General features: G+C 36.5%; 1 protein-coding gene across 4 annotated transcripts in view; it reads left to right on the forward strand.

Moving 5' to 3' along the window:
• The window catches only part of PCSK5 (proprotein convertase subtilisin/kexin type 5), a 400588-nt gene that overhangs the window by 177531 nt on the left and 195228 nt on the right, over positions 1-27829 (forward strand). For all 4 annotated transcript variants that reach the window (XM_033123077.1, XM_033123075.1, XM_033123076.1 and 1 more), the window contains exon 9: positions 10337-10437. In XM_033123077.1, coding sequence (XP_032978968.1) covers positions 10337-10437 — 101 coding nt within the window. The remainder of the gene's footprint in view (positions 1-10336; positions 10438-27829) is intronic.

The raw sequence follows: 27829 nt of genomic DNA on the forward strand, positions 1-27829 counted from the left end.
GACCTCTCAGCCCAGTGCACTGTCCCTGTGTCCCCACACTGACTCTGAGCCTTAGTGGCAGGGCTTTGGTTTCCAAGGACAGCTAATTCCACCTGAAAACTAAAATTATGAAAGAAAACCCAGAATTCCATTTGGACTCTGCTGATTTAACATGAACTAAACCTGTACAAAAGGTGCTTTTCTAATATTGCAGCATCAAGTCTGCCTGAATGAGAAGTACAGAAGTCCTGTGTGATTACCTGCTTACTAGCATGCCCTGCTCTCTATGCAGACAGCAAAATGATTAAGAGTTCAGGTTGCAGGACTAGCCTGCGTGGGTTTCATTTGGTGTTGAACTATTTACTAACTTGATAACTTCAGATGCGTTGCTTGATTTTTCTGTCTTAATGCCCTTATTTGTACAAGGGTGACAGTTAATAGTACGTAGTTTGTTATGGTGTTACAAAGATTATTGAAGAAGTAAAGAAAAGTGCTTTGCATACTACCTGATCCATTGGTGCTCAAGAATGTTCTGACTTTGGGTGTACCAGCACTGTGCTGCTGATTCTAAATTTCAAACTCCTTTGCACTTTTCTCTTTTCCTGATCATGGTTTTGTAAACTCTCTAGGGCTTTGTCTTACTGAAGTGGGACAAAGCTGCTATCCCTGACACTTTTTAGCATTTAGCCAAGACCTTGCTTTGAGATTACTCTTCTAATACTACATCTGTCTTTTCCACGGCAGTGGAAATACAGGTGATAAGACACTACCTCCTTCGTGTAATTCTTTATCCACATCCACTTGGATTGATTCCTGGTTATTATATGATTTTTATGTTTGATTTCTCAGCTACTTTTTATGACCTTCTTTCGTGACATTTTGCAGACTGATTTAAATAAAAACTACCCATATACGGATCCCATCTGACCCCATCTTTCCCTTGTTTATCCACAATAACTGGGTTAAACGATATACACATGAATCCATCTTTAAGTACCTCCATCAATCATCAGTAAACATAACTCTGCAATACAAAGTAAAATATAAAAGGGTAAAATGTACAGATGAGAAGTTTTGAAATTTCATGGCTTTCTTAATGGGAAAGTGACCCTCTGTGATATTTTACCTTCAGTATGGAAATGTTATAATCTAGGAATGTTCCTTTGGCTCTCAAATATGAAGACCTTGTCTCTCAGAACTCATGGTCCATGTCCATTAGTACTGAGTGGCATCAGTCAGTTCTGAGTCATGAAAATCCTGATGAGAACTCTCTGGAATAAGAGTTCTCTTCTTGTACCTCTCCAGTCTGATGGTATTTTAAGCAAACTCACCATTGCTTCAAAGTAAACATGCCCATCTAGTCCAGTTTATCCCTATAGGGTGATTGCTGGGGGTAAGATACTGTTAAGTTCCATAATTGTCTTTTTTAAGTGAAACTTATAATCCAATGGGCAAAATATCAGAAGGAAGGGTTGCCTGGGTCCCAGATCGTAGTGTGGACAAAGGGATCTCAAAATCACTGCTGTGAGATTTACTCCCTAGATTTGACCTTCCTGGTCCCTTCATGACTGTCTGCTGTGATTATGTGGTAGCTGTTATGACCTCCATAACAGGGTGGTCATTTATGATTCTCCCATGGATGGACAAATTGATCCATTCGGTGGTCCAGGATAGGGCTTGAGACAGAAGGTGGATAACATGACTGAATATCCTTGATTCAAGGATATTCCCTAGTTGCTTCTTCCACAATCAAAACCTTTGCTGCTTCACTATATATTTAACTTTTACTCATTTCTACCTCTTATTTAATCTCTCCTATTTTCGTGGCAGCAGCTTATTAGTCATTTTTTCTGTCTCGTTTTTAGATTCTTTTATTTTTCCTGAATCTCCAAATTATCCTCAATTAGAGAGGAAATTTGGTAGCTGTTTCAAGGTATAGTCTCCAGCTTCAGACAGATTACTCAGTGGCTAAGTGACTTTCACAGAGTCTTGGTTTCTTCATCTATAAAATAGAGGTGAAACCAGCACCAACCTCACAGATTTTCCTGAGTGTAAGATATTTACACAGCACAATGAGCTGAGCAGTAAGTGGTTGGTATTGTTCCCTACGTGAGGGTAGCTTGCTGGATCCTGGGAGGCTAGGCTGGTTGTTTTTCCAGCTGTTGTTAACAGAGGTGCTTGTTGCACCTCCATTTTTCCAATCCATTAAAATACTGCAATCTGTTTCACCCAGCTCATAAAGAAAGGCACTTTGATTGTGAACATGTTAACAACAGTTTGAACATGAATAGAGTTGGCAACATCAGCCCTTTATGATGCAGGTGACCCCTTTTCCTTCTAGATGTCAGAATGATAAATAGTCCTGGGTTGCACCTGGGACCTTTTCTTCATCAGGCTTTGAACCAGACGCCTATGGTTCCTTGGAGATGCCCGCATCCTGTTAGTGGCATCCATGATTGAGTGTTATAGGAATGGCAGTGTCTCCCTTTGTACTTGGGGCTCTCTTCCCTGAGCCATTCATTTTCTTTTGGCATTTGCAGCTTCTCCAGAAGAGCACAGTTGTCATTCCTCCTCATTCACAGAGCACCTTTGTGATTTGAACCAAGGCAGCTGCTGGAGAGCCAGGAGAGAGGAAACGTCTCCTCTCTGCTTCTGGGAAAGCACTTCTGTTAAATAAATTTTACTTGTGCTCAAGAAAATGCCTTTTCATGGTATGCAAGCAGGAAAACTTTGCCCTCGCTTTCAAAACATAGCTAAGTCTCCATCTCTTGCTTCCCTGCCACTACTATTAGCTCAGTTGTGGACTTTGGTATTCCATTCATGCTTTAGTAGATTTGGATCAGGGATGGACTTACATCTTATTACAGCAAATGAAACATCCAAAATATCAAGATTACTACAACAAGATGCTCCTCTATAAGCTAAATAGAAACCAGTTGAAATGACTGGTAATTTTAAAGCCATATTATGAAATAGTATGTTTTTATTAACAATATCGTATACATCTTATTCCACGTCAGACATGTAATATGTTTCTAGTTCTGTTAATGTGTGCTGAGTATAGCATTTTTTGCTCTTTTAATGTGTGCCTAACATTGCACTATGTACATCAAATATGTCATCTCATTGTATCCTCAAAGCCCAGTGTAGGAAGATCGGGTATTTTCCACACTTTAGAGATGAGAAAACTAAAGCTTGAAAGGTTAAGAGAGACACAGCTAGCACGTGGTGAAGCCCAGATTCCAACGAAAGTCAGACAGATCCCCCCGGCCCAAGCCCATCTTGTAACCAATGTGCTGTCATGCTCTGGATACATTTTAGGGACATGGAGCATGGAGCTATATGAAAGAATGGTGGCTTTTGTTTTTGTTTTGCCTTCTGAGTTTTTCTCACAGTGATTTTCTTTTTTTTAATTATTTGAAATATATAATTATCCATTGATTTTCACAAGTTGGCTCACTTCTTTTGAATTTCATGCCATTAAACCTTTTCATAACCCCCTCAGACAATAATCGGTCTTCTTACAAAAACCTAAAACTCTGTAGATCTGAGTTGCTAGTTTCTGACGTACAGTGTCAGTACTAACTCTCCAAGCTTATACCTTGTGCGACATTCAAAATTCAAACCAGGACTCTCTCCTGGGAGAAGTGACGTCTGTTAGACCAGAAACCACTTCATTTATGTCTCTTCTCAAATTCCACCTCAGAAAGGATATTCTTCCTCACCTTCCCTGAGTAGTGGCACTTCCCTCCACCATGCTCTACTCTTACCCAGTTCAATTTTCTTTCTAGCATCCTTAGAGCTACTCAACATGCAATTATACATTTTCTTATTGACTGTTTTTCACAGTCAATAAGACTAGAATGGAAACTACTTGAGGTTGAAAACTTTGTTATGTTCCTTCCCAGAACCTGAGCTTAATAAATATTCAGGCGTAAATGACTAATCAGACATTGAGAAGGATGGAAGCTTCAGTTTGTTTTTTGTTTTTTGGTGTTTTTTTTTTTTTTTTTACATAGTCACAGGAAGACATAGAGGTGCTCTGTTTCTTTAAGAGAAACTGTTTTTACTGATAGGTTGGTGAGAGGCAAAGAGCATTTGACAATATATTTAGCATAGAAAATCTCCTGGAGGCAATTTTCTATCTTGCTACATGATAAAGCTGTACACATAGCCATTCTTTGTGCCAAAGACCATTAAATATCCCGTCTATAACCCTTCACTACCTCCCGAAATTTCTGCCAAGTTCTCTTTTGGAGATAAAGCTCCCCCCTCTCCCCAGTCACTCCCATCATTAAATTATCTCTTTCTTTGGGGACGAGTTGAGGCTTTGCCTTTTTATTTTTCCCTCTAGTAATTTGTCTCAGTGATTGAAATACAGGGGCCATAGTATTCCTCCTGGGTAGGATTTTGTGAGCCAAGGTTTAGTGAATACATGCTCTGCTCAGTCCTCTCCTGATGTAATTTTATTCATTTGTGTTCAAAACAGACTTGCTGCCTGGGGTATCTCAGGTTGGCCTGAATGACCAATTCCATGTAGAGGAATTATCTTATTGCTTTTAATGTTCCTAATCAGCTACACATTTCCTTTGGCAGAAACATCCTGCTCCCTCCACCCTCTTCCCCCCTCCACTACCCAATTCATTATTCAGATGCAGTCACTACTCTATCATGTCTCTGTTTCCCCTTTTGATTTGGGAAATGTCATTATTTTTCATGAGTAAAAGACTAGCAAATCCAGATGTCTTTAGTTTGTTTGGAAATTTAGTACATATTCTCTTGAGGATGTTTTTTTTAAAAAAAAAAAAAAAGGAAAGGAAAGTTTGTTACTGAAAAGTTCCAATATTGATTGTGCCCAAAAGGAGAATCACTATGCCTACTTGCTGATTTGGGCTGGATCTCAAGGTCTGTTCTGCCATTTTGCTGGTGATGGTTTGGAACTGCCACCCTTGCTTGAGCACATGACTGCATTCTTTTACTCAGCTTTTTCTTTTACTGCCTTTTCAAGATTTAATACTTTACCACATACCAGCTCTTCAGTAGCTGTGAGTTCTTGGGCAAGTTAGTCTCTCTGAGCCAGTTAATAAATAGTCTGTCTTCCTTGCAGCGTTCTTGTGAGAATAAATGTAATTTTACATATACTCATGAGTGCACACCTGAACACCTATTACACATTGTCTTACTCATTGCAAGTTGCTCCTGGTGGTAGCTTTAGAAGTAGTGTAGCTGGTGATAGCAATAGTTACTGTGAGAGTAATAGCTGTACTTTAGCCCCTGGATTGTATATATTATATATGCAATATTTTATATGTATATATATATATGTATACATATGTATATATTATATACACATATATGTTTATATATATACACACACACACACATATATGTACATGCAATCCAGGGGCTAAATGTATATAAATATTGTACATATATATACATATATGTGTGTGTATATATATATATATACTGTATATATATATATATACATATTGTGTATATATATATAGTGTATATATATATATATGTATATATATATGATACACACACAAACATTATTCTAGTAGGTTGCTTATAAATTTATGTGAGTTTTGTTTGAAGACTCGATAAAGTGACTGTGAAATTTTTCCTAATAAGTGGGAAAGTTAAAGTATAGAATGAAATGAGTATAAAGGAGCTTGACTTTCGCAGTTCAACTTAGCAAATACTGTACCTCTGTTCCAATCCTAGCACTGAGCGGGCATTACAAGATGCAAGACTGATATAAGTTGGGATCCTTCTTTGGTGATAGCAATCTCATATTTGTAGGCAAGACCTTACTTTTGCACTTCACATTTATAGATTCTCATAGCAACGCCGGAGTGGAATTTTGTGTGGACTTGTCAGGCATGATTGAATTTTACACTAGTCTTTGTGACTTCAGTTAACATAGAAAGCATTAATCAGTCCTCATATTCTTTTTATTTTTCTGTGCTTAATAAATCAGCCTCTTCTATTTTATTTATTGATACATTTAAGATTTTGTTTTTCTCTCATACCTGTATCTGAAACAGCTTTTTTGACACATTTCGAACCCAAATCAAAGTCAATACCAGAAACAAATCCAACCTATAGACAGTAGAATCATTTTATGTTACAAAACTGTCCGTTCATCTGCTCTTTTAACAGATATAAGACAATATGGCATCTTCAAAACAAATCACAAGATATCAGGGAGATAGAAACTCTTAACTGTAGAGTCTCTTAGAGCCAAAGTCAATTTGAACGGAGATTCCCTAAAGAATTACATCAACAAGCTAGAGTAAAAAATTCAATCAGCTCAAGTAATGAAATGTGAAATATTGGGAAATAAGGTCTTAGGATGGGAAAAAGTGGTTCTTCTCAGGGAAAGCCTGACTGGACCTAAACAATACCCACTCCTTCTCACCAAATAAAGATGACATCCTTAACTTTGTGGAGTCCAAACAACCATCTGCTACTCATCCTAGAACAGGCTAAAAATCTCATTTGCTGATCAGGACAGCTTTGATCTGGCTTGGGGCCTGGTGTCATCTCCTGTTTCCTTCATTCTGATGGACAGAAATGATATTTTCTTGAGCAATCTGAGAAGTTCTGTGGAGAAAAATTCTGTTTCTGATTTGGGGAGTGAATTGAGGGAATTTGGAGCGTGCAGAATGCGCCACCAGGCTTGAAACCAAATTCTGAGACATTCTTTAAAATGGACTCTAAACTTAAAGTGCTTCATTGTTCCATTTTCACATAGAATCTCTGGACTCCCTGCCCCATGATGTGGACCGAGTGCAACTTTTCCTTTAAATTGCACTGTCAAATCTTGTATGCAAGCGTTGTGATTAATGGGGTTACCCCATGTGGTTCCAGTTTTCGGAACATCATTTTTCTGCAAGATTGCATGCTCCTTGGTGGTCTTTGCTTTTTCTTTCTAAAGATAGACATAAAAATTCTCGATACTGTGGCTTCTCTTAATGATGAAAACCCTTCCTTAGATCTTTCTGGTAATTTACACCTAAATATCTTTACCACTGACAGTAATTTCCTCTTGAAATAACCCAGCTGGAATTTCCACTTAAAGCAGGATGAGAAGGGAGTGAGGATGTTTTTGTTTTTTTTCTCTCCATTCCTTTCAACCTTCCCCCTCTCCATCACTTTCCTGCTCCACTCCCTTTCCACTCCTGTTCACTACTCAAGTTTCATTTCGTTAAAGTGGTTGAAAATAATAATAATAAAAGCACAATGCTGATTTGGAATTCCACAGGTTTGCCTGTGTTAATAGTGTTTACCACTGACTTGGTGTTTATATGTAAAAGTACTGAGTAGCTTTTTATTTAAGCATATTCTTATATGTATAATATAATATACAGGGGATGCCAAAAATATGTATACAAGTGGACACTTTGGTCAGCATTGCTCAAAAAGTAGTTTGCCGTAATCAGAAGTGTCTGGACACTGATGGTAACCACTCTGAGCACCTCTTGTAATTGCGGAAGTCAGACGTGACTTGTATTCATCTTTTGATATCAGTATATATTGAGTATTACAATTTTAATACAGTTTTCCTTTCTTAAAGTGTGTATACATTTTTTGGTATATGTGTATACCTGGTGTCTACATATGAATGGGGCATATTCCTATTGCAAACTTAATATCCTAAAATTTTTATTATTCATGTTCGAGGTTGGCTGGAGGTGATTATTTATCAGACTCAAAGTGCTACACACACTTGGAGTGTTTATTCTGGATTTGTTTCTGTGCATTGAAAGTGTCTGGTGCAGCTGAAGAATAAGCAAAGTGAGCCAAGTAGGAAAACATTATGACAAATCTTGAATCCAGGCACAAGTCATTGAAAAAAATAAAACTTGGCAAAGGAATATGACTATGAGGATGAGGTAAAATGGGAACAATGCAGAAAGGCCATCTCTCACGAACAGCGTATCTGAAAACATGGAAACAGGCTACTTCTGGGCTGTTTATTCATTGATTTGGGGACCAGGCCTTTGGAAAATGAGGCTACAAATTTGCCTGTAATTTCAAATGCAGTACAGATACCTTTTTAATGATCCAGCAGTCCAACTCCTGGGTATATATTCAAAAGAATTGAAAACAGGATATCAAAGAGATACTTGCACAGCCATATTCATTGCAGCATTATTCACAAAAGCCAAGAGGTAGAAGCAGCCCAAATGTCTATTGAATTAATAAAGAAAATGTGGTACATACATACAGTAGAATATTACGCAGCCTAAAAGGAAGGAAATCTTGCCATATGCTGCAACACTGATGACCCTTGAGGACTTGAACTAAAATAAGCCAGTCACGAAAAAAAATAAATGCTTTGTAATTCCACTTACAGGAGGCACCTAGAGTAGTCATACTCATAGAAGCAGAAAGCAGAATGGTGGTTGCCAGGGTCTGGGGAGCAGGGGAGAATGAGTTGTTCAATGGGTAGAGTTTCAGTCGTGCAACATGAAAAAGTTCTAGAGATCTATTGTGCAGCACTATGCATATAGTTAACGGCACTCTACTGTACACTTAAAAGTTGTCAAGAGTAAACTTGTATAATGTGATTTTTACCACAACTCAAAAACAAGAGAAATACCTTCATTACATTCATAAAGTCAACAATTGGAAAATACAGAAAGTTTTTGAATTCAGAAGTGGAACGAGCTCTGTTTACCCTGACATCTTGCTAGTGTCAGTGTGGAAGTTCAGAAGATGGCTAGTCACGTCTGTTAACCAAGAAACAACCTTCCCTGCTTGTTAAACATGCCGTCAGGACTCCTGCACACTATTCAATTCTTCATGAAAAGAGTGCTTGGCTTGTCTTCTCTCTCCCACCACCATACCTAGGTGGTTCTATATATTTTTGTTTACGCTTCCATTTCTTGTGTGTTGGTACCTGCGTGGTATAGATAATCTGGTAATTCGACGTGTCAAAGGAACAAAGGAAAGACAGTGAGAACTGATGGCCTCATGTGAAGCTAAATCAGTCAGGATGTCAATCTAGATCCAAAACAAATAATTAACAAGTCTACTCAGACATCCCCATGTGAAATTTTTGGGGGGAGGACTTATTTCTAAGGAGTTATGCATTACTTTCTTCCTGTAAAGATCAGTTTTCTTTCCAACTCACCTAATGTCCACATTCCTCTTGAAGGCTATACCATGGAGCAACAGGACTGTGTTTTCAGCTGCCTCTGTTCTCCTACACCTTTCTGATGACCTTTTACCTCAGTTTTCTCACCTGTAAAATATGGGGAATATAGGTGTCTTGAAGAAAGCTGAAGAAAGCTTTACCAGTGTCGTCCAATAACGGCAATAAGGCCACCATCTCATCTCATATGCCTTGTGTTTTCCCACCAGGAGTGCTACAGCTCCAAGGGGGCCCGTCAGGGAGAAAGGGTTTTTAAAATCTTAGCTATTATAATGGTTTGCAAAATCTTATCCCATAGGGTTGATTTCTCTTAGTAAGGAAAATCTGAATTTCATCTTTTTTTCCTTAGTGAAATGGTCATGAAACAAAGGTCAAGAAACACTGCCCTTGCTGATGGGCGTGTTATTCAGCCACAGCAGAAGTGATCTGGGTTTGAGAGAGGAGGGACTGAAGTGATCTCATTTTCGCATTTTGATTTAGAAAATGGAGAAATGGCTAATTTCCTTCTATAATATACAAGCAGGCATTTAGTGCTGTAATGTCATATCAAGTACACTGGATTGAAGTTTCTTCTTAGCATCCGTGTTAAATCTTTGAGGAATCCTTAGTTCATCCATGTAACAGTTCTTTGAATTCTAAAAACACATCTATAAGCAAATGTTCCTTCTATGGCACAGCTTACCTTTTGCTTAAAACCTGCGGCTTTCCCAACATAGCAGTTCTGGGAGGGCAAGGACCCAGATTGTGTGCTTTTATTCCTGATGCTACCTGTGCCTAAATTCGTGTTTGGGTGCTCGTTCAACATGTCTGCTTATTAGAAAAATGTTGGGGTAATGAAAGAACTTTAGCTTTAAATAGAGCTGGGACTAGGGTGAGGCAAGTGAGATGTCTAGGAAGTAAAATTTAAGGAGGCACTTGCACAACCCTTATGTTTTGGGCCAAAGACTTACCCTAATCCTGACCCTGCTTTTAACAGAAGTGGAATCCAATTTCCAAACCCGTCCCTTTCAAAGTTGATTTACACGGGCGATTCTCTGGAAGTGATAAGGTCACAGGAGCACAGGAAGCAGGAATTTAATACAACTATTTCAACATGCCTCCATTCCACTGTCATGGGGAAATTTCTTTCAACTGGCATGTGATTCACATTGATCTCAGAGCCTAAAATTTCTTATTTCTGTCTTCTAGATCACTACGGATCTGAGGCAGCGTTGCACGGACAACCACACTGGGACGTCAGCCTCAGCCCCCATGGCTGCGGGCATCATTGCACTGGCCCTGGAAGCCAAGTAAGCCTCTATCTCCATATGTCTCCACTGGCGACAGGCCCTCATCTCAATGACAATTTACCCTTTCCCTATTATGTCCCTAGCACAACAACCCAGAATATAATCATCCTAATTCCATCTTGAAAACTTCAAAGATTAGGACTTTAACACATGTTTTTTCCTATATAAAGGAAAGAGACTTTTTTGGTTTTTGCATCCCTAAAGAACCAAGTGTGTAATGACTTTGTCATGGAGTCATAGGGCAAGCTTGCCAATTGGCTCCAGCCCTCTTGCCGTGGTGAGGTTTTTATTCTAGTCTGGGAATGTTCCGTGAGTCTCCGAGTGATCAAGTCTGCCCATTTCTGGGTCCTTTCCCTGCAGAACAGTGAGGCAGCTCAGATTCTGTGACAATAGCACCGTCACAGACTCATGCTTGGGGACAGAGTGTTTCAAGTTCATATGACAGGTGACCAGGAGCAAGGACAGTTCACATACCTTACATTCCATTTAATGGAGTTAAATTCTGTGTCTAAAAGATCCTTTTGGGAAGGCCCCCTGCGCTGATGTGCAATACATCCCATCTCTTCTTTCTCTGAGCACCAATAGATTAATTTGTCTTAACTCTGAAAACCTAATACATATCTACATTCTCTTACTTTTGATTCCAAAATCCAAATGCCTGGAAAACTGAAAGTTCTTTTGGAAAATTAACACCAAAACTCATTTAATGGCAAAGCTTTCCCCGATTTGCTTTGAGGCTGTTGACAGTCTTTATTATGAAAATGTATATATTTCACTACAGAAATATTAATGTATTTGATTATGAAGTGCTGGCTCAGACCCCACTGGAAATTTGTGCAATATATGCTATGGACAAGACAGCTAAAAAAAAAAAGTTTGAATTTTAAATACATGTGGTGCAAGGACTTTAGAAAAGGGATTGTGGGCCTGCACTTTTGAGGCTGTCCTTATAAGAGAATCATAAAAAAAAAAAGAATTGAAGTAATCATGTGTTAATCCAAAACTAGCCTTGCACCCCTGCCCTAGGGAAGAATGGAAAGATTCTTTCGTCTAGTCCAGGGGTGTCCAAACTGCGGCCCGCGGGCCAACTGCGGCCCGCAATCCATTTTTAATTGGCCCACAGCAAATTCCAAAAATATATTTAGTTTACTTAAATAAACCAGGTGAGGCAACACATACTTCACTTCAAGTGAGTGGCCCGGCTGTTTGTGTATTTTACCGCATATGGTCCTTGGTAAAAAACGCTGAAAAAAGTTTGGACACTCCTGCTCTAGTTGTACTCTGAGGTAGAACAATAGCAGGTGACAAGAAAAGATTACAAGAATCATAACAAGACTCAGGTATTACAATAAAAAGTGACTTTGTATTCTCAATACACAGGTGGCTTCCCAGCATTTTCAGCTGCCCCTCTGTAAGACAGAGGGCCTGTGTTAAGGCAGCTGGGCCTCAGTGTAACACGGATATAGTACATTGCTAAGTCATTTAACATCTTGGACTGAGACAGGCAGAAGAACACAGGCTCTGGATATGGACTGTCTTCGTTTGTTTGGGCTGCTGTAACAAAATGCCATAAACTGAATAGCTTACAAACAATAGCCATTTATTTCTCACAGTTTTGGAGGCTGGGAAGTCTAAGATCAAGATGCCGGTAGATGTGGTATCTGGTGAGAACCCACTTCCTAGATAGTTTCATGTGGCAGCAGGAAAGGGCAAGGGAGCTCTTTGGGGTATCTTCTCAGGACACTAGTCCCATTCAGAAGGACTCCACTCTCATGATCTAATCACTTCCAACGGTCCTACTTCGTAATGTCACATTGGGTATTAGGTTTCAGCATATGGATTTGGGGGGACATAAACATTCGGACTATAGCAGGTGTCATATCTTTGGATGTTGAGAGAGATTCAAGCTCCCAGTGATGCTGGGATTTCTTTCTTTTCGATGACGTTACATATTAAGTCATTTCAGCATATTATATCTTTCAAAGTGTTAAAAGTTTGGGTTTAGCAAGGAGCTGGCATTTGTTCTATTAAATTCTCACTTTACAACTTTTCCCTGGACTGTTCTGACAGCAGAAGTCTCAAGTATCTGTGTTTTCAATTTGGTGACTAAATTGGATTTTTGAAAAATATATCATCTTCATTCTGAAATTCTACATTGTTCCTCCAGATCATTTTCCTGTTTATGAAATATTGAAGGGAAAAAAATCAGGAATTCTTCCTGTACTTCCCTACTCCCCCAAAAAGGAATATAATCTCAAACTTGGCAACCTAGTATCGTAACTGTGGCTACATGATACTCAGCTCCTTGAGCTATTACTGTAACTAATATTTTCAATAATTCTTTTAACGATTATTTAAAGTTCAAATGAAAAATCTTTACACCTCAAACAGCCCACTCAGTTGGATAAGACCATTTTGGGGCTCAGAACACACTGAAAGGATGCATCTGTGTTTTTCCCCTTTGCATTTTGAGCATTTTTAAGATTGATTTTTGCTGAAACAGTGATGAGTGGAAGGAAGCTCCCGAGATACAGTTTACCTGGAAAAAGCCACTGTATTTTAAGATTGTAAATAGTCTAGTTCGATCATGGGGCCAAAGTAGATGGTAAATAATCTGATAAAATTAGAAAGAATAAAGCTTTTCTTGTAACTACATTGGTTTGTGCTCCAGGCCAACCTTTGCCTAGAAGTGAAGCTGAAAATTAGGGGAAAGAAGTCAGAAAACTCAGAGGTTTGAGAACTAAGACCTGAGAACTAAGGTCAGGCAGGCACTAGCATCAATGAGGCACTAGCATTTTACTCCAGCATGAGTAAAAATTATGTAGAACTACAAAATTGTAGCAAGGAGCTCACATAATAGTGTACCAAGGTTACAGTTGTTTTAAAGTGAACCCAAACGCTGGCAAAGGCACCTCACTCATTCACCCAGCGCCCACACCCTGGCAATCTCCTTGTATGCTAGTACTTCTCGACAACACTTGAAACTTGGTGTTTTGAGACTCAACCTTTACTCTCACAAGTTGAAGAGCCTGATTTATAAGTTATTCCCTTGTGAGGGGAGAGGAAAGACAGCCACAGCTGGGCAGAATTATGGCTCAGGACACTGCCAACACTTCAGATATGTACCCCGTTCTCAAGTCACATGAGTCACTGGATGAGCGTGAGTGGTCAGGTGAAAAGCTGCAAGCAGGGGCTGCCAATCCCTAGTTAACTGCGTGTCCCAGCTGTCTTTGCACTGCAAGGAGAAATGCATCGTCTCTCCTACTCTCACTAGGCTACCGTATTTACTCAGACGAGACTATCAAATCCTTACTGCCTTCCCCTAGCCTTTCCGTCCCCAGGTGCTTGCCTGCAGTAGCAGATTTGCCTGGATCATAAGACTGAGGGTCCTATCTTGGAGGACACTGCAACCATTGACCTCTCTGCCATTCTAATTCTTCTTGCTCCCCTAAGGTCGGAGCTTTTCCAAAAAGCCTTCTTAGGAAACTAAGAGAAAAGAAAACAAATACAAAACATAGAAACAGATAAGCTTTAAGTGTCCAGATCTCTTATCTGAGCTCAACAAAAGTTTGGTCATGAATTACTTCTGCTGTGACAGCTACTAGGACTCCCAGGCCATCCTTTCCCTACAGGGTATGTAAGGACATGTGTTGCAACAACTCCACTATAACACACCCCCAGACACTTGGGTAAAGCTTTGCTACTCCCAAAACTGGAAGGATTCTCAGGTCCTCTGTAAATCTGCCTCCTTTCCTTTTTTTCCTGAGTTGGAGCCTTTTTAAGCTCTACAACCACCTCTGACAGTCTAATAATCATGAACTTTGCCTCTTTAGTCAACTAGATGTTTCCCAGGTGCAGAAAGCTCTAAATCCTTTACCCTTCTAAAAATCATGAGCAATTTCAGAATAAGCGAAAATACTTAGTGATGGGAGAAAATGGTTTTTGTGTTGTGGTACCCTCATCACACATATATTGGTTCAGAGGTTTGTAATATTTCAATTATTTGGATTTGTGGATTTGGGGGTAATTTTCTGGTTTTTCAGCTGAATGAATAGGAAATATATAATCAGCGATTACAAGTGAACTAATCACCATTTGGTAATGATACCATTTTTTATCGAATAACTTAAAAAGTTCAAATAAAATGAGTGTCCTGGGTACAGGTTTCTTAAATGAAGGAAGTAGTAAAACATGACTAATAGTTTTAGGCAAGCAACCGAGAAGAATGCCAAGTAACATCTGTAAGGTGTTACTCCATGCCAGTATATATTACCATAGCTGTAGACTGTGGAAAGAAAAAAGATTTGCTAGCAAGTGTGTCTCATATATAGTGGTGTGTAAAATGAAGTTGAAATAACGGACATTCATAAAAACATAGTGTTCAGAATCATACACTGTTTTACTGAAAGTTTTCCTGTTCTGATTCTGAAACTATTAGCCAAGAAAAGCTATTTTATTAGAGTATTTTTGTATGTTAAATTATCAGCATTATCTCAGGAAATTCAAAATTTAAGTTCACCGAAGAAACCTTTGTGCCTTGACTTGCAAATGGTCTCTCATTGGAAAATTGAACAATGTATGTTCAGTAATCAAGAAATGTTGCACATTGAATGGTAAATAAAAGGAAGTGAGTTGGATAGAAACTTTTGAAACTATTTAGATTGTAGACGGAAAGTCTACATGCCTTGATTTAAAGAATCTTCTACAAACCCTTGTTTTAAGTGATGTTCCAAAAGGCTTTTCCTCAAATTTCATATCTCAGGGGACACAGGGATACCTTCTTTTGAGAATGCCTAATATGTCTGGATCAAAATTTAGAAAATAAGTAAATTGGGATGGCAGCTGTTATTCGATGTTAGAAATATACCTAGTACCTATTTAATATTAGCTGCCTCTGTTAGGCTATATAGTGTATACATACACGTACACACATTTCTAGGTAGGCTCATTTACTTTCTTATTACCTATCTGTTTTCTCCTATTTCAAATTGTCCTGTTACCAATGGTTTATAGAATACACCATATAGACATACGTACAACATACATTATTGAACATACATACAGAGAATGTAGTTCTAGATAATTTAGACAGTTTCTAATATTGTACTACAGATGTTTTTGTATGTATTATCTTCCAAACGAGCCTTAAACTCTTTGTGATTAAGGATTGTACCTTACAGTTTTTATTTATGTGTATATAACAAATATCTATTGCACACAAAAAGGACTTGAAAACATCATGCTAGGAGCTAAGTGAAATTGGGCAGAGTATAATTCAAATATTTGTAAAATATGTCGCTTGTCTTCAAAGGATCTTAGAATCTTCTTAGGGAGGCAATGTACAGTAAATGTTAGTGTACATTTCACATATACACAACTTATTGAAGAAAGTCAATGAAATAGCTTTGGGGGAAAGGTTGCAGAGGGTGCAGGACTTGAATGAAAATAGAAATGGTCTGCCTCGGTAATGCAGATTGGAACACTGGTGCCATGGCACTTTTTTATCTTCTTTGACACCTAAGCGCAAAGTTTTGAACAAGGTCAATTCTAAACAAATATTAAATCAATCCATTTAGTCCTATGTTCTTATGTTTTTGTACAAAGAAAAGGAGGTTAACAAAATGGGTCAATTTTATATATGAATTATTTTTACCTTTCAGCTCCTCTAAATGATTAGTGACCTCTCTTCACACTGCCTCAACTCATCTCTCACCCTGTTTACCTATCATTCTCTAGAATTGGACTTAACCTAGGTAAAATAAAGACATGGTGTTATTCCCTGTCTTAGCTTCCAAAAGAAGTCCCTCTACCTTTGATCTTTAATGAAAGGGGTGATGTGCAACACGGAAAGGTCAAAGTGGGAAGAATTAAAGACTGTTGAGCCCCAGGATGAGTCACACAGTATGCTGTTGATTTCAAAAAACTATCCCCCAAAATTCTTTTCTCAGGAAATTAAACTTGCCATCTGCATTTCTGACAAACCTAACGTGCCCGTATATTTAAATTTTATGTTGTTCCCATTGATCAACCACTTTATGTCTTTGTTTCACATTTCATTATAATCTGTCTTACCTATGCATACGTCCAATGAAGAAAAATACGGGGAAATGCCCAAAATATTTGAGATAAAATTACTGTGAGAAGTTAATTCCTAGAACACTTGATGGGAAATCTGAAGTTTTTAATAATCTGGGTTAAAGTAACTAATTGAAGGGCATCAAAGTTTTAGAAGTGAACATCTTGAAGGGAGGCCACATAAGAAGGATTTGATAGACATAAACATATCTAAATATGGGGTCAGCATCTTTGTCCTGATATCTTGTAAGCTATTCTTATCTTCTTTGTTTGTTTTAATTAAAAACACATTTCAATATAGAATGTTCCATTAAAAATTCTCCTGAGGGCCACATTCAGCTGTGTGAAATGTTGCAGTGGGCGGGGAACTCAAATACATTTGGTTTTGAGGTAAAATAGCAGAATGTCAACATAGCAACTCTTTTCTTTTAGGACAGAGTTTCATTTATTTCATAAAGAATTTTTTAAAAAGTGTATGCACGAATAGTGAGAATATCGGCATCTATGCCCAGATTACAATTAAAAGGATAAAAAAGAAGTTACCACAAACGTTCTTCCTTTCACATAATCTTAGAGTTTCTTGTGTATTGTAATGTTGTAAGTTGGGCTTAGAATTTAGCTGAGATGTGTGGCATGAATGGTTGGGATAGCCTGAGCAAAATTAAAATGTAATCAAAGAGGAAAGCTGAAAAGAAGGTTTGTGAGGTAAAAACAGCACACATTTCCACTTGAAGCTGAGCGGACAGAGAAGGGATGTACTGTCCTGAAATATTCCCTATAGTGAAATAATTGTAACCAGACCCACAGAGCAGTTACCACGGGCCTTCTGCCAGGACTGTGCATGAAAATAGCTTTGTTATGTCTACATACACACAGACAATACACTGTGTCCTCTAGCACTTTTCAACTTCACATTATTTAGAAGCCAGTTTTCACTGGACTCAAATGTGTACCTTAACTAATGGTTTAAAACAGTGCAGCTTCCAAAGGTGTCCTATATTACTGGAAAAGCCCTGGTCAACAGGCTCGTGTACTATGTATTATCTTGAGATTTAGCCAGTGTTTTCCATCCCCTTCCTGAGATGAGGAGACTAAGAAACTTGATGGAGAGTTGAATTGCTCAGAGACTGAACTAAGGACAGAGAAGTGATTAGGTGATTGCTACCTGCCTCTTTTTGCGTAGCTGTATTTTTTAAAATAGATTCTTTACTGAGTGTATTTTGCTCTTATTACTTTAATAATTTTGTTTCTTAGGAAGCGTAGTTTTGTTGCAATCCCCATAATTTTTCCTTGTATAGCTGGTCAAATGTCGTTTTGAAGTATCCTATGGTCTATGTTAGAAGTATCTCATGTTATAAATATCCAATTTGTGATTCAACCTAGGCAGTAATGCTTAAAGATTGGGTGTGGGAAAGACCTTTACAGTGCTCTCTGGGATGTGATTAATTTCATAGCAATTATATCATTATCTATGATATGCTGTCCTTTCCACCACCTTGACAAGAATTCTATCTCAAAGGATGCTATGCCTGATAATTTGATAAACAATGATACCACTCTGAGAAAATACAAGGTAGGAAGCTTCTCCCAGTTTAAGTCCAACAACAAAAAATGGTGTATAAGAAGTGATTTTGGTAGGAAACTTCTAATCTCATCTCATTTTTCTCATCTCCAGAAGGTGTATAAAGAGAATGTCGGTGTTGCTAGCATAGACCTTAGATGGAATGATTCATTTATTCAACAGATGTGTATGAATCCTCAGTTCCCATGCCAGGCATTGTGAAGTGATTGGTGGATTGATAGATGTGGAACTTCCATCCTGTTTGTCCAGGCAGTCTATTAAAAAGCAAATAAGTATTAAGAAAAACAGAGACAGAGTAGAATAATGGACAGTGATGGAACTATTTTACATACAGTGGTAAAGGAAAAACCTCATGAAGAAAGTCAAATTTAGCTAACATGTGAGAAGGAGCCTACCTTGGAAAGAACTGGACTGAGCATTCCAGGAAGAGGGAGGAGCAAGTTGGGAAGACCCATGATTGGAACAAGGTTACTGGATTTGAGAAATAAGAAGATATATATGACCAGAGTGAGCTGAGGGGTTGGAAAAATCCAGATCCCATAGGGCATCGTAGTAAGTAAGTATGACAGCGATCTATGGAGTCTTTTAAGGAAGGGGACATGATTAAATTTTTTAAATACCATTCTAGCTTCTCCTTGGAGAAGTACAGCTGTAGATAAATCACTTGGGAGGCTAATACAGTACTTCAGGGGAGGTTAGGGTAGGCTGGTCAAGGTGATGGTAATAGGGATAGAGAGAAGTGAGTAGATCTGATGTACATTTTGCAGGTATAGCAAACGGAATGAATAATAACGGGGTTTAGGGAAAAGGAAAAACAAGGCTGATTTCTTGCTTCTTAGCTGAGTTCTTGGGTGGATTGTGTACCATTTCTTGAAATAGACACCCTTTCATACCCTTCCCCTGGGATTCTGAGAATTAGAAGAAGCATATTCAATGAGACAAAATCCTTGGGCCTACAGGTCTTGAAACAAAACCTGTAGAAAATTTCCCCTCCAATTACTGATTGTGCTTTGGTTGTGCTCCCCCTGTAGTTTATTTAACTAATCCTTAGAAAATGTTTTTCACTGAGATAATGGTTGCTATGAATGACAGACAATTTACATTTTAAAAAAGGAAAGAAAATAAAGAATATGGATTTATTTACATTATAAATTATTCATCTATCGCCGAGTCCTTTAAATAGGGTGTTAGTATCAAATTAACCATTATGCAGTTATCCCATAAAGATTGCTTAGAAAATATACTAAGTATTAGTGGGTTTGCAAGAAGTATGTAAAAATTTAGTGTTTAAATTTAGTCTCTTGATGGTTTGTGGATTTTATTCATTGCCAGGAAATTTTTGTTCTTGATAGTATCTAGTAACACCCTAAATACTATCAATTATAATTTTCCTTGCTAGGAATAAGAGGAGCTGATACTTTTCAGGGTCCATTATAGTATTGCATCATAGTCTGTTGCTTAATCTCTTTAATCAAAGCATATTTCAGTGCATTTCTGCAAAATGATTTATTGTATGGCTACATCAAATATCACTATCTTTGTATTTGAAGATTCTCAGATATATTCCCAAGGTCTGTATTGAAACTCAGTTAAAATTCACCTATTTTTATACCAACTGTTCTTGAACTTAGTTTTGATTCAGTCTTACCTATGCCCACCTTGTCTTGACCTGTCATTTTTACTTCTAGGACATTTTCGTGTCATTTGTTCAAAGAGCATAATTGTTCCTAGTGATGCTAGAATCTAGTTTTTGTTTTTAGCCGATTCTAGCATTCTTTCGTTTCTCTCTCTTCAAAAATGTTTAATCATGATACTTTTGTCCTCAGTATGAGAGAAAAGTAAAGAAGAGAAATATAAATGACAGATTGAAAAGCATGTCATTTCACTAGCATATATAAGATTTATTCAGCCTGACATCAACAAGTTGATTATGGCATTCAATGTGTCAAAAGCTCCAAGCAACAAATTCATAGTGAAATAAACTTATACCTTGAATAGAACATGTAAAACAAAAAGAAAAGACATTTTGTGTTTAGAAGATTGGCTTATTTTTTACCATCTTAGGTTAAGTTTTTATTTCTCTATTTGTGATGTTTCTGAATCTTATTAAATAACCATATGTGTGACTAAGATGAAACAAACTATATTCTTTGCATAGCCCAGAAATACAATACGCCTGCGAAGCCTGGTAGTGTCATGCTAACCAATAAAGATCATAGCACATGGCTGTGATATCCAGTGAATGAGACAGAAAGATTCTTCTTGTCATTGCCCCAATTGCATGTGGAAATAGTGCTTAATCGTGCAAAAAGGTAAAATAGAAAATAAAATGGTAAAATAAACAGCAGTCAACTTTCAATGAATACTTACTCTATGCCAAATACTGAGCTGAGCTCTTTCAACGGTTATCTCTCATTTAATCCAAAGCAGTGCTATCCAGTAGACGTTATTACCATATATTAGATGTGGAAAGTAAGGCTTAGAAGTTTGCACAGGTAGGATTGATGGATCTGGAAGTTGAACTCAAGGCAATGTGATGCCAGAGCCCACCATCACACTACGTGACCCTTCTGTTTTAAGAGCTATAGCAACTCATGGTTAAGGTTAATTATAAGTCATATAAGTGATCCAACTTACACTTGGTTTCTGTGAGTTTTTCCTGAGTTATTGTTTGATTGCAACGTTAACTAAGTTTCACCTTTTTATCCAATAAGTGCTTGCAATCATGACCAAGCTTTAGGTAACAAAAGGCCAAATGAAAAGGAGGAAAGCCTTCAGGATCCATAATTTTTTTTATTCCTACAACAAATTTAGGAGCATGCCTGTATATTGTAAACTGATTGGGCATCATAGAACAAATGGGTTCTATGAAGTATAGGGGCCATGAGGATGGAGAAGGGTGACAAAACTTTGAACTGGGATGATTTAAGAAGACTTTATAGAAGAAGGGGAATATCAGCTATACTTTGAAAATTCTTTTTTCGACTTTAGTTGTATATGAGCCATGCAGCATCTTGTTTTTCAAAGCCCTCAAAATAATTCAGGGGATTCCATTGCAAGTGGCCCATAGATCACAACAAGGAACTCCCCTAGACTGTAAGCTGTCTTGAAAGTGAGTAGACTATAGTAGCCCCAGCACGAAGAACAATGTTTGGCACCTAGTAGGCAATCAAATATTTGTAAATGAATAAATGGAGAGAAGGAACTCTCCCATTGGTTATTCAAAAGTATGGTTCGGTATCCTATCAGGTAGCAGTGGTTAGTGGGGTATAATGTAACAAAGTTTGTTGTAACTCTAAATGTTGATTGATTAATTCAAGAAGTACTTATTGTCATGCTTGTTACCATCTTTTTTTATTTTGAAATAGACATTTTTTTTCACCTCTCTGAAATTGTAATACATCTTACAGCCATAGTTGCAATCTTGAGCATTATAGTTCTGGTATAATTCAGTCTGTGTCTGACACTGTGCTGAGCACTAGAATACATCTATGAGCCAAACATGAATGTTTCATGCCGGAGCTGCCAGGAATGGTAGCCCGGTTGAGCCCAAGTGTATATATATGATGCTTTGAACCCAGCTCCAGTAGGGCACACTTAAGGGAACCCAGCTCCAATAGGGCACACTTACACTTATGCTTCCAGTTAAGGGAAGTATAGATTAAAGACAGTCACACCTTATGTTAAGTGCTATGAAAGAAAAAAATAAAGGCTGGTATTGTGATAGAAGGTCGTGGTGGGGTAAGGGTAGGAAAGGGTGATTAATGGCAAATAAGGAAAGGACAATCAGTGAGATCATAGAATTTTCGCTGACATTGGAGTCATATAAGTGATCCAACTTACACTTGGTTTCTGTGAGTTTTTCCTGAGTTATTGTTTGATTGCAACGTTAACTAAGTTTCACCTTTTTATCCAATAAGTGCTTGCAATCATGACCAAGCTTTAGGTAACAAAAGGCCAAATGAAAAGGAGGAAAGCCTTCAGGATCCATAATTTTTTTTATTCCTACAACAAATTTAGGAGCATGCCTGTATATTGTAAACTGATTGGGCATCACTTCAAAGATGTAAAATTATTCTTCCATTAAGAAAAAATACAATAAAAACCTTTTCTGTCTTTATTTGGCAGTCTAGTTTATCTAAAAAAGAAAACTCGATGTACGAGTGAGTCTAACCTAGGAATGTTGGGAGGAGGGAAGAGAATTGAGTGAAATTTAAGATAGACTGTCAGAAGAGTCTTCCTATTATTTTACTATTAGAACCCTTTACAACTGACTTGAAAGGATGTTGTAGAGAGCTTCCTGGAGAGAGCATGATATGGGAGTAATCATATTAGTCATGCTGAATTCTTATTCCTTGCTCTGAATTTAGGTGCCATTGGAGTTGACATCTAATAGCCTCATTTTTCATAGCAGATGTATTCAATTTTATAATTTTCATTGTCCTAAAACTCTCAATTACATGTGATACCTTACCTGGAATATAAAATAATTGTTTTCAGTTTGTCCGAGAAATCATAACATTGGAAGTTTGCCCAGAGACCATCTGGTCTATAGAGACGCTATTAAGTGAGAATGTTCAAGGATCACCAGGCAAGGGAGAATAATAATGGTAATGTAATGTAGGTTATTTTAAAAGTGAAGGTATATTTTGCACTTAAAAAAAAATGTTAAACAACTTATTTGGAACTTATCTATTTTGATACAAAATTTCCTTAATTGTATGAAATGATGCTGTCCTTATTTGGCAAAAGTTACCAATCTTCTTCATTTCCACATTGAAAAAGAATGTGCTGGTCTTTAAAATCCAGAAGTGTAAAAGCCTTTTTTATCCTAGTGGTGCTTGCAAACAACCCAATAGTTCCATTTGCCACTAACTTCTTGGAAGCAAATAACTATTTAACATTGGGATATCCTGGGGAGAGCAAACTTATAACCAACAATATTGTTAGCAATAGAACTATTTTTACATTAATTATCACTAAAATAATACTCTTTGTAAAAAGGAATATAAGTCATGCAGAAATATATAAACAGAAATCGAAAGTCTTCCCCACACAGTCAACTTTCAGCTGCTGTTTTATGCTTGAATAGCGCAATAACTCCTAATACTACGATGCCCGTTCCAAATATTCTTAACATATGCAATGTACTTATTGTGAAAATATTTCCTACTTTATTACCTTTAATCTTTCCCTTCTGATCTTGTTCATTTTGTCATCCCTTTGCTGTTAGTTTTTTTTTTATCCTTTTTAACCAAAACATGCTTTATCCAACCTGCAAACCAAGCAAGATTAGAGTAAAGAAGTTTTCAGGTCTTTGTGGGTGTGTTCTCCGTTCACTTGTTGGAAACTGGGTGTTGAGAAATTCCTGAATTGTAAGGACTGATACTCAAATTGCACTTCAGAAATGTGTTTCAAAGTCACTCAAAGGATAGTAATGCTATGAATCCTCTACCAATCACCTACTAATCTGTCATGTTGTTAATTTTCTTATTGGCATATGAACATTCACTAAATTACCTCTTGGCCGTAGTTATGACAAAAATTTTATCAATTTATCATTTGCTTTCAAGTTTTATTCATACTGTTTTGACATGGAGAGCTTTTTTCCTTTTTTTTTTTTTTAATTATTTAGTCAAATATATGTGTCCTTTATAAATTTTTCAATTAGTCAGACCTCATCTTTTGGTACCTTCTGGAGAATTTTATGTATGCTGATTAAAACTATATATGCCCCCCCCCCTTAAATGAACCCAAGTACGCATATATAGGGGATTTGCTGTAATGTAGGGTAATCCATGGAACTGATGAGGTGAAGAACCCTTGGGTTAAGAAGTCTTTTCCTATCTCCCAATCTATTAATTGCCAACTGGCATTTTCATCTAGTTTTCTTGTTTCGTTTTTCAATATTAATGTCTAGCCAACTAGAATTTATTGTGGTGTTCAGTGTGAGGACCTAATTGAATTTTTATAGGGATTCCATTTGTCCAGTGTCATTTGTTAAGTAATTTATCTCCTCCAAAAACAATTTGTTTTGCATTCTTTATGTTGTTGCATTTATGAAGATCTCTTAGATTTTTCTGTACTATTATTCTGTCAGTTCTTTCGACAATATTGCTTCATTCCACTCTAAACATTTTTGAAACTTTCTCACCTGTTCATTTTCAAGTATAGAAACATTTTGCCATGTTCCAAAAATAATCCTAGTGACAATTGTATGAATCTTGGCTTCTTTACAACAGTTGGTTTTCCCATTCAAGAAAATCTGTCTCTAGCATAATAAAGTTTTAGGTGTGTCTTTAGTTCTATACTCTTTGGTATAGATTTATTTTTTGAATTAGTAAATACCTGTTTATTTTGCTATTACCATTATGCCTTTAGCTGGAGTATTTATACCAGAGCTATTGTTTTTGTATGTTTTTCTTATCGCTAGGCTCTTTAATTCACATTATATTATAACTCATTGCCTTGTTTGTTTTTTGGAATATATACATGGCACCTGACAATAGTAATACTCATCTCTGTTTGAATATGTTTCATGTTGGTTCTTATTGGAAGATAATACAAATTGGTCATTATATATTGGTCAAATTTTGGAGTCAACCTGACTTCAGTTTCAATCCTGCCTCTATACTATTACTACCTGGGCAGCTTTGAACAAGTGAAAATTATGGTTCCTAATCTTGTTGAGCTTCAGTTTCTTCATCTGAAATTTGGGATAACCATCTAGAATCACCAGATTGTTGCTAGGATTAAATGACGTTAGACATATGGAATTATTAAAAATATAGAAGCTGATATCATCACAATTATTTCTATTATATTAGCCTGTGGTTCAAAACTGTTAAATATCAAGATTGACAGTAAGCTTTCATATCTAGATCCTGATTGTCTCTGGATTCTTATTTTTTTTCGTTAACCTTTTGTTTCAGTTTTTGTTGATGTTTGCTTTTCTTCATTGAACCAATTACAGCATTTTTGGTTATATAAAGGTTTTGTTAGGAATAGGATTTGGGTGTTTTCTTAGTATTTTTTGATTAATAAGTAGTTTTTCATACTAGCATTGTTGATATGATTTATTAGAATAATAGATTTATTATTATTCTCTGCTTATATTCATGAATTAAATGTACTTAAGATGATATTGGTTTAGTTTTAGAAAATTTTACTTATGTCTTTGTGTTTATTTTTTTGAGTGAGATTATTTTTTACTGAATAATGTGTTTGTGTGTGTGTGTGTGTGTGTGTGTGTGTTCATATTCATTCTATATTATTTTACAGCAGCTAGCTAATAATAATTGTGCACTTGTGGCAGAAAACAACATCTTTTATTCTTTATGGTTTGCTTTATTTATTCTTCATGTATAAGGTAGCACAGCCAGTAAGTGAAGAGTCAGGCTTCCTAACCCAGATTGGCCTGACCTTGAAATTTACCTCTATCTCTACCAGTTTTTGATATAAAGTGATGTTAAATTCACAAAATAAATTGTGAAATTTTGCAACTTTTCTTTTCTCTGGAGATGCTTGGGATCACTTGCCTTATGTTTGAAGAAAACCATCTGGCCCTAAAGCTTTTTGAGAGGTAATTCTTCGATAAATTTTTTAGTTTTAATATTTTCATTTATATTCTCCAGAACCATGTCCATTTCATTATATTTTCATATTTATTGGCCAAGTGTTATAAGTTGTTACACATATAACTGTAGTATAACTGTATTTAATACAGTTATTACATATAGTTATAGAGGTATAGATTAGATATAGATTTCCTAATACTGTAAAATTACCTTGTATTGGTTTTTATGTCTGCCTTATATTTAGAATGTATTTTATTAGTGTTTTTATTTTATTTTCTTTATTAGATGTTCTTGTTATTTATTTAATTTTTTTCAAAAGGCCACTTCTTGGATTTGTTCATTAGTAATGCTGTTTTTTTTCTTTGTCCTTTTTTTTAGTCTCATTAATATCTTTCCTGTTTTTTTTTAAGGATCACTCTTTGTGCTTTTATGAATCTTCCTAGTTGAATCATGGTTCATTTATTTTTCCTTTTACATTAATACAATTTTTTAAAAGATGCACATATACGTCTGCACACACTTTTGGCTGTGATTATTTTCTGATGATGTTTTGGCTTCCTCTTTGGTAGAATGACAACTGAAAATAGTACTTTTAAGTGTTTAACAAATTTTATCTCTTGAGATTTATTATTGACTTTTATTTTTCCACTGTATTGTGGCCGGATAGTAAGGTCAGATAATCAACCACACTGGTGGTTTGTGAGGTATTGTTTTTCTTTAGGGCAATTGTTGAGATTTCCTTTTGGCCCAATATATCTTCAACTTTTCTTTCAAAATTCTTTAATTGATCCATGAATCCTTAAGAAAAGAAATTACTTTTGTAGGGAATATATTTTAATACTACTAAATTATGCCTATTATGTAAACAAATTCTCCATATTCTTTCTCCTGATATAAATAGATTAAGTGATCTGAACACTAGCATGATTCCCTCAGTGCTTTTTTCTTGAAGTCCTTGATCCTTACATTTTGATGCACAAATTTCATGATGTTAAATACTTATCATAGACAGTATCTTATTTTTCAGCTAAATTCTACTTCTTTGTCCTTTTTAGTGTTTTTTTTGTCTTAGATATCATATTTTTTGCAACCAATTTTGCCATTCATACATTTTTGTGTGTTTTATGGAAAAATCTATGCACATTCTTTAATTCTTAGTTTATATATTTAATGGTTTTAGGTTAAACAATACATTTTAAAATAAATTTGGTAACTAAAATATCCATTTTAAAAAATAAAGCTAATAGTTAAAAATAAATGTATCTTATCATAAGGGAGTCATCCCCTTTGACTCCTTGTTATGTACTTATTGCTCCTATCTACGCTCTTTCTCAATCTTTAATACCATAATTGGAATGTATGCAACAGACTGTTTTAATTTATTTCTTAGCATTATTTTTCTTTTCAGAAGAATTGTGTTAAAGTAATAAGTCCAACTCTATTTAACTTATTTTAGAGCTATCGCTAGTCTTTGGTAACAACTACACCTTCTAAGGATTTTAGTTTAGACTTACTTATTCATCAGCTGAAATAGATCTTTAAATTATTTGTTTGTTTTACTTTGGTTTTCAGAGTGCGTGTTTTTAGAGAGGTGGGTTAGTCTGCTTTCTCAGTCCTGCAGATGTGTGTCTTCTGAATTTACTCATGAAGGACAAGGAGCTTAGTATCAAATTCTTGGGTTCGTTTCCTTTCAAGAGCTTTAACTGTTCTTTCATTGTTTGCTGAAATTAGCTTTGCAGAGGACGTCTTAAGACAAATCCTGTTTTGTTTTAAGTCCTGAAGAGCAGCTTTTAGGATATTTTTTCTTTGTAATGAAAATATATGGATTTAAGGATGAGTTAAGGGGATACAACTCTTAATATTTCCTGAAACTTACTGAGTCCTTTCAATCTACTTTGGACATTTTCAATCTAATGTAATTTTTATTACTGGCAAAATCTAGCATGAGATTCAGAGCTTGGGCCCTCAGGTCTGAGAGACCGAGCTTCAAAGCCCAGTTCTGGTTCTCACTGTTATATGACTTTGGGAAAGATATTTAACTTTCCTATAGTTTCTACATCTGTGAAAGGGAAATAATAATGTCTATCTCATGGGTTGTTTTGTGTGTATTAAGTGAAGTTATGTATATATGTATGTATGTATGGTAGGTACCCAGTGG

The sequence above is a fragment of the Rhinolophus ferrumequinum genome, chromosome 12 (genome assembly GCF_004115265.2).
Source record: "Rhinolophus ferrumequinum isolate MPI-CBG mRhiFer1 chromosome 12, mRhiFer1_v1.p, whole genome shotgun sequence".
NCBI classification, from domain to species: Eukaryota; Metazoa; Chordata; class Mammalia; order Chiroptera; family Rhinolophidae; genus Rhinolophus; species Rhinolophus ferrumequinum.